Genomic DNA, 7,816 nt, shown 5'->3' with positions numbered 1-7,816 from the left:
GAGAGAGAGGGAGAGGAAGAGAGAGGGAGAGGAATAGAGAGGGAGAAAGAGAGGGAGGGAGGGAGGGAAGGAGGGAGGTAGGGAGAGAGGGAGAGGAGGGAGAGGAAGGAGAGGGAGAGAGGGAGAGAGAAGGACAGGGAGAGAGGGAGAGGGAGAGAGAGGGAGAGAGAAGGAGAGGGGGAGAGGAGGAGGGAGAGGGAGGGAGAGCAAGAGCAAGTTTCTCTTGGCTTCCTGGCGCGTGGGTGTGAGAGGGCACACTGGGACGCTCCCTGGCGCGTGGGTGTGAGAGGGCACACTGGGACGTTCTCTGGCGTGTGGGTGTGAGACGGCACACTCGGACGCTCCCTGTCCTGTGGGTGTGAGAGGGCACACTCGGATGCTCCCTGTCCTGTGGGTGTGAGATGGCACACTGGAACGCTCTCTGGTGCATGAGTGTGAGATGGCACACTCGGACACTCCCTGTCCTGTGGGTGTGAGAGGGCACACTCGGATGCTCCCTGGCGCGTGGGTGTGAGAGGGTGCACTGGCACGCTCCCTGTCCTGTGGGTGTGAGAGGGCACACTCGGACGCTCCCTGGCACGTGGGTGTGAGGGAGCACACTCGGATGCTCTCTGGTGTGTGGGTGTGAGATGGCACACTTGGACACTCCCTGTCCTGTGGGTGTGAGACGGCACACTGGGACGCTCTCTGGCATGTGGGTGTGAGACGGCACACTCGGACGCTCTGTGCTGCTCTGACTCTGGGTGCAGGAAAGCAGAGTGTCTGGAGCTTCTCCCAGAGCTCACGGCTGCAGAGGTTGCTTGTCACTGAATTATCGTTCTCGTCAATATTTTTATTATGTTGCGGCCACTTCCCTGTTCTCAGTGAAGGGCGATCGTAGGTCTTACCTACACTCCGAGAAGACAGAAGAACGGGCTGGCCATGGAGAGCTGCTAGGCATCCCCCACCCACACGGCAGACTCGTTGCTGAACCCCGGAGTGAACCCACCATGAAGGCTGGCTGAGCTGCGGGCCTCTCAGTCATCCTGCGACTAGAGTACAGCATTGGCAGTCAGCTCAGAGGCCAGCAGCCTCGTCTCTGGATGGAGTGCGTCTTCCACCCAGCCCACACCCACACCCACACCCGCACCAGATGGGGCGGGAGAGTGCCCTGGGTGAAATAGCGGCTCCTGGCAGAAATTAATTCCTGGAGTCAGAGACGTTGCTGATCTGTGACCTGTGAGCTTTGTGGACGACAGAGGTGGATGTGAACTGGGGGACTTGCACTTTCCAGAGTGAAAGTGTGTCGAGCAGAGTGAGGCAAAGTGGCTCCGGGGAGCCCTCAGCTGGAGACCAGGCTGCTGGGCTCTGGCACACCCTCCTTCCTGCCTTCCCCTCCCTACTTGCCTTCCCATCTGCAGAATGGCTGCCAGGCCCGGGCTCCCACATCACACCTTTGCTCACACGCTCTCATCTGCCAGAGCAGACAGAGCAGCATGTCATGTTTCCCCAAACAGGATCAGTTCTTCAGGAACCAGCCCTCCTGCTGCTGTGATGGAGCGCCTTCCCTGCCAGAGGCAGCTATTCCTCTTCCAGACGTGCATGGTTTACCCTAACACGGACGTGCTTCGCCCAACCTTTACTTGTGAGTCACTGTGCACTCGTTTCTTTCATCGTGACCTCTGCCTTCCATAACTCACTGCCCGTGCGAGGGGCTCCGTGTGGCTCTGCAGAGCACACGTGCGGGGTAGTGTACGACGTGCCCATCTCTGGCAGTGACTGCCGCGTCAGGCCACGCACGTCCGAGCCAGCTCTGCCGACGTGTTGAGCTGTGGCTGGCATCGCGCACTTGCTCTGCTTTACTGCCCTGTCACCCGTGTCCCCTGCTTCCATGCCTGTCTTGTGACCCCGTCCCAGGCCCAGTGAGGTTTCTGGTATCTGCCACGACTCTACTTCCATGCAGAGGGCTTCCGTCTCCGCCCTGGAGCACGAATGTTCGGTGCGTGTTGCGTGCAATGTGCCGTCCTCCGTGGCCTGGCTAATGTCACATGTTTTCTGACGTGCCAATGGCATGTTTTCTAGGTTCATCCTCTGTGTTAAATGGTCATGTGACCAGATAGCTCTCAAAGGAAGGCATGCAAATGTCTTTCAAATGTTAAAAAGCACATGAAAGAAGCCCAGCCTCTCAGTGTAAGGGAAGTGCAGATCAGGGTCACAGTGACAGTCCAATCCAGTCGGACAGAATAACAAGACTGGTGAGGCTGGGGCTGCCCCTGTCTGGCCATGGGGATGCAGAGCACTCCCAGGTTCTCCAGGTACAAATACCCCGCCGGTGAGGAGTATCACAGTTAGGGGCGGAGGAAGAGAGGATCCTGAGATGGCCGAGAAAGTCGAGCTTGTCGCTACGGCAGTCTCTGAGTACTCAGTGAGTACTCAGTTGGTACTCTGTGTTCACCTCTCTGGCTCCCCAGCAGACTCTCTGACGCAGTTTCTGTGGATGTGGTGTTTATGGCGCTGACCCCCCAACCCGGCTCTGGCTTACTTAAATGCCCCTCATTGGCTTCTCCCCATTGCTCTGGGGCAAGCAAAGCAGAAATCAGGTGTCTGCCCCTGAAATGGGCCTGGCAGGGCTGGGGCATGGAAGGCCTCAGAAGAGCAAGAGTGTGTTATGGGGTAGAGGCTGTGGCCAAGGTGGTTGGACCCTTCAGGCAGACTGTGCAGTCCAGTGCTGGACCTGGGGGCTGAGAAACATCCTGCCAACGTGTGAGTCCACAGTCCAAGAGCCGATGGGGAAGAGACTGCTGTGGCCATTCCCCATGGGGTGCTCCTCACTCTCTCTCTCTTTCATTCTTGAGAGTTTGTTCACCCTTTGGCAAATTAAAAAAATAATAAATGAAAATTTATACCAAGAAACATTATGTATGGAATTCCTTTTCTTTTTTCTTTTTCTTTCTTTTCTTTTTCCCCCCAAAAGAAACTTGTAATTTAATTCCATTTCCCCCCACAAACTTCTGGAAGTCTGCTCACGTAACAAAGATGTCGGTGAACAGCCTGTCTCCTGGGTTTCAGGGATGGATCTCTTATGGATCATGACGGATCTCGGAGTAGCCATGGAACACTGCAAGAGGATTGTTTTGTTTCAAACCAGAAGTGACTCCAAAGCATCAGTATCAGAACCCACACTCTCAGTAGACACAGTCGGCCCGGCCAGCAGAGGCAGCCCCCACTCAGATCTCTGCAGAGGACAGAGGCCAGCGCGGGAGACCATTACCAGATGGCAGCTTGGGGCAGCCCGGAGTCTCTGACAACCAAAACTGCGCCTTCTCGGGCGCGTGCACAACGCTCAAGGTGGGCTTGTCTTGTTTTCTATTCCCCTCATTTCCGGGGTCTGTGGGTCTCCCCCTTCTTTCTCTTCGTCCCCTCCTTCGCTCCCTCTGCACACAGCAATTCCTGGGGTGGCGATTGGGCGGCTCAGGGACCTGGACTGCGCTCCGGCGCCAGCCGAGCAGGGGGTGGGACTCCGCGCAGCCAGCTCCCCGCAGGCTCTGGCAGACTTACCCGCGCTCCGAGGCGGAGGCGCAACGCCGGTGGCCAGAGGCCGGCCCAGCGACCGGCGTCTGACACCTGCGCCCGCTCGGCCTGGTGCTGGTGCGTTCCGGCCGCCACTTTCTTTTTCAGTCCCTGGTGCGGAGAAGGGGAGGGGACGGGGAGAGGCCTGCGGAAAAGTGAAGGCTGCGAGGTCCTCGCGTCGTCGGCGGGAGAGGCAGAGATGCAGGGGCCCTGGCGGGAGCCGGCGCGGGAGCAAATGGTCCTCGAGGCCGCTGCGCCCGCCGCCTGTTGAGCAGGTAGCCCTGCCTGCCCTACCTCGCTTTCCTCCGGCGGTTGTGCGACCCCGCCCGCTGAGCGTGGGAAGCCCGGGTGAGTGGTCGCTGCTGCTCGCCCCCGTCCAGTGCCCTCCCTGTCCCGGGCCCCGTTTCCCATGCTGGGCAGACGTGAGCAGGCTGGGAGAAGGCGCAGGGCGGGGCAGGGCCGGGGGAGGGGGGGGCGCGCCCAGGGGGAGACTGGTAGGGGCTCTGGAAGGCGGTGGGAACCGCCCGGCGCCAAGGAGGGACGCGGAACCCTGGAGGCCGCGCGGGTTCCTGCAGCTCCAGCTTGTGGGTGCCTCCCGGTCCTTAGCGCCCACTGCCTGAAGGCGCTGCATCTCTAGGAGGCTGCTCCTGGCGCTGAAGTGGTTGCGTGAGTGTGTGTGCACACATGTGTGCACGCGCCTGTGCTCGAGTGTGCCTGTGCACACACGTGTGCGTGTGCCTGTGCGCAAGTGTGTCTGAGAGCGTGCATGTGCACATGAGTGTCTCTGCTGACGTGTGTGCATGTGTGTGCCGTCATGTGCACTGTGTCCGCAAACACGTGTGATGCGCGTGTAACCCCGCACAAGTTCCAGCTGCCCTGTCACCTGGACCGGGAAGTCATAGTCGCCTGGGCCCCAGCTGAGCCTCCCCATCTGTGAGGTTGCCTCTGGCAATGGGGCTCAGCCATGGACTGCGCGGGCCTCCTTGCTTGCTGTGTCCAGGACAGTCCCTTCCTTTCACAGGTGGTGGACAGTTTACCCCTTCTGGAGTGAACAGGGTGCCTGTCTCACTTGGTTTCTGGATCTGGGTTTCCAGCATGTAGAAACTGTGCTTGTCTAAACAGGAGAATTTGCTTTTTCATTCAAACTGCAGGTATACAGAGCAGAGGTGTTTTAGGGCCAGTCCTGCGGTAGCACTGGGTGGCTTCTGTCCACCTGCTCACTACAGCTGGTCTTGACAGGGGTCTTTAACTGTCACTTGCAATCAAGCCACAGTGAAGCCCAATGATACAAAATTTCTATCTTAGAAAAATAGTGTTGCTTTTCTTAAAATGGCTACTGTTGTTTTCTTCAGAGGTGGTCATTTCCATAGCTGTGGAGAGTAGAGGGGAATAATTAATGATAGCAACAATGTAACAATCTGGAGAACATGGCAGTTCTAAACAAACCTCTCTTGGAGAAACCCCGGTGATCTTTCTTGCTCCTTCAGTGGCTCCTGCTAGTCTCCTACTAGTCGGGCTCAATCCGTTGATAGACATCTGTGTCTGCCACTCAGGTTCAAGGTCTCAGAGAGATGACCAGAGCCAGGTCATCTGTAGGGAGATAGTTTAAGTCCTCAACCAGAGGGCTCTGTGGTCGATGGGAAAACCACTGGGCCATTGCAATCGTAGGCCACAAGTGCTGTCCAAACAGCAAGCTTTCTGCATGAGGCTGCAGGGTAGACCGGCAGGGAAACTGGGGGTATTAGATGTTGCTATATTACGCGTTGCATACAAAGTAGAGCTGTTTGTAGGTTTTGAACTGTGTCAGTTGGGAGCCTGGGAAGTTAGGTAGGAACTATAAGGCGAATGAAGTACTTCCCGTGTCTTTCTTCTGTAGTAAGAGCCCTAGTATTTGAGAGAAAATAAAAAAAATATTTTCTGTCTTTGAAATCCAACTGAAATATGCTTGATATGGTATTTTATAGTATATAAAACAGAAATAGCCCCATAAGGGCCCAGTTTCTAGATGTTCAGCTATAAAATAATATATTTAAATAGTTTTTTTGTCATTCAGAAGATGAGAAAGAAAGCAAAGTTTTTACGGATATAGATTTGATAACACTAAAGAAAAGGAAGATGCAAATGGCAGAGTGCTTACTGCTAGCATCTCTTGTAACTAAGTTTTTTAAATAATCTTGTTTTAAGATATCTTGAAAAAGTTGTTAAATTAATGTTATATTTCACTACAAAGGTGGTAACATTAAAATTAAATTGTATTTATTATGAATACATCAACACAATATTTTGTAACTAAATTTCAAGAGTTCTGTCAGCTATTTTTGAACAAATTATCTTTAAATCTTTAGCAAATATCACTTTTATTAACACATTAGCATATCATATAACCTTCAAGTTTGTTAGAAACCATATAGGAAAATTAAATCAATATATTTACCTTTGCTAACCATTAATGAGTGTGTGTGTATGTGTATGAATACAGGTATAGTTACACTTCGGTTTAAAATGACATGTACCTAAAAATATCTAATTGCAGATATAGATAAAATGGCCTTAAAAATGCACCTCCAGAAAGCAGGTGGTGGTTAGGGGTCAGGTAACTGGACCCACGTGGGGAGGTCCTGGGTGGCGCCCCAGCACTTCTCTGAGCATGCTGGGGAGGTGCGCTGGCTGAGACAGGGCGGGCCACGTGAGGGGCGAGCTGGCTGAGGCTGGGTGGGCCACATGAGGATCGGGCCAGCTGAGATGGGGTGGGCCACACGATAGGCGGGCTGGCTGACATAGGGTGGACCACATGAGGGGCTAGCTGGCTGAGGCAGGGTGGGCCACGTGAGGACCCTGCTGGGGACACCTGTCTCTCTCCCTCATGGAAGAAATGAGCAGACTTAAAGAAAAAGAGAATTTCCTCTAGTAAAATGGATGGAGAGGTTAAGCAGTATTTGGATATATAAGCCGGAAGCGTGTTCCTGATGGTCCCGGTGGGGAAGCAGCTCCTCGGAGCCTTCCTCCGGTCAGCCTGCCCGTGCGTGCAGTGGATCCTTCATTGCTAGGACATTCGATTCTTATGGCACGGACACTTCTACTAAGAACTGGGAAATATTCGCCCAAGACCTTTTCTCAGTGTACGAATTACCGCCCTGCACAGCTGTGAAAGTGTCCACTTTTCTCCCTGAAGTACCAAGACTTGCCACGATCCCTTGGCCAGCCGGCTGCAGGCTGACTGGGGCCACGTAGGGCCTGCTCTGGGTGCCACCATCGTCACGTAGCACTAAGAGCTTTCTGGCAGGTTCCGGCTTGCCCCGGGCCAGCGTAGTTACCCATAAGCTAGTTGGCTTCCTCAAGGTGGAGTTCGTCCTTGGTCACCCTAAGTCGGGTCCACTTCTTTTACTTCCCTTCTGAATAACTGGAATGTCTTCCTGTTTCGCATTTGCGGCTTCTCTCCTGGGCACAGGCCAGTGGGCTCCCTCTCCCATAGCCCTGGGACTTTCAGAGTCAGAGTTACTCCGGAGCAGCGTGGGGCTTAGCGTCCCCCCACCTACTGCCCAGGGAGCCCGCTGAGCTCCAGGCCATGGCTCCGTGTTGCAGAAACGGGACTGCCGTGGCTCGTGGTGACTAACTGCTCTCAGGCTCTCTGGCCGTTAATCATCTTTTATCAAAACAAACCTTCCCTTTTACGACATGGAAGCCAACGCCGATAAATTAACCACATACCAACTCCTCCACTTCACTGGGGTAGAATGTGCTGGAAGCCAGCACAAGCACTGGCTTTGGGAGAGAACTCCCCGAGGAAACAAATGGGGCTCCCTCTTCCCCTCTGCTTCCGCAGGCCACACCACACCTGAGAGCCTACCCGAGCTCTGCCACACTCGGCCTGCTGCGGGGACCCTGCGCCCTCAACCCCGTGGGTGCTCGGAGCTCAGTGCTGCCCTCCTCACTACTGGACTGCTTTCCTCGGTCTTGGCGGTGAGACTTGCCTGGTCTGAGGATGCAGCATGATGCACCGGGCTGTGCTGTGAGGGTCCTGTGTGAGGGCTGAGGTCTCGGGCAGCTGGAGATCTGTTCAGACTCTCCTCTCAGTTCCAGCCACTCAGAGCTGCCCCAGCCCCAACACTTCTCTTCCCATCCTGTCACCATTTCTCTTTCCAAGTTTGCACCCTTCACTGCTGTCCCCTCTGTCCGTGTCCTGTGCTGTCCCCTCTGTCCGTGTCCTGTGCTGTCCTGTCTGTCCATGTCCTGTGCTGTCCCCTCTGCCCGTGTCCGTTCTGTCCCC

At 55.0% G+C, this 7,816-nt stretch overlaps 1 protein-coding gene across 5 annotated transcripts in view; it reads left to right on the top strand.

Moving 5' to 3' along the window:
* The first annotated feature begins 1,665 nt into the window (after positions 1 to 1,665).
* Positions 1,666 to 7,816, top strand: part of GUCY1A1 (guanylate cyclase 1 soluble subunit alpha 1) — a 32,017-nt gene continuing 25,866 nt past the window's right edge. The window contains exons 1-2 of one of the 5 annotated variants that reach the window (XM_014582404.2): positions 1,666 to 2,294; positions 3,049 to 3,327. In XM_014582404.2, coding sequence (XP_014437890.1) covers positions 3,254 to 3,327 — 74 coding nt within the window. In that variant the 5' untranslated portion in view covers positions 1,666 to 2,294; positions 3,049 to 3,253. Of the gene's footprint in view, positions 2,295 to 3,048; positions 3,328 to 3,479; positions 3,628 to 3,802; positions 3,898 to 7,303; positions 7,510 to 7,816 lie in introns of those variants that run through there. The other 4 variants (XM_006164198.3, XM_006164196.3, XM_006164195.3 and 1 more) reach the window with 4 other exon arrangements.

The sequence above is a fragment of the Tupaia chinensis genome, unplaced genomic scaffold, assembly GCF_000334495.1.
Source record: "Tupaia chinensis unplaced genomic scaffold, TupChi_1.0 Scaffold143591_1, whole genome shotgun sequence".
Classification (NCBI taxonomy): Eukaryota; Metazoa; Chordata; class Mammalia; order Scandentia; family Tupaiidae; genus Tupaia; species Tupaia belangeri.
This window is presented reverse-complemented; position numbering and strand designations above follow the sequence as displayed.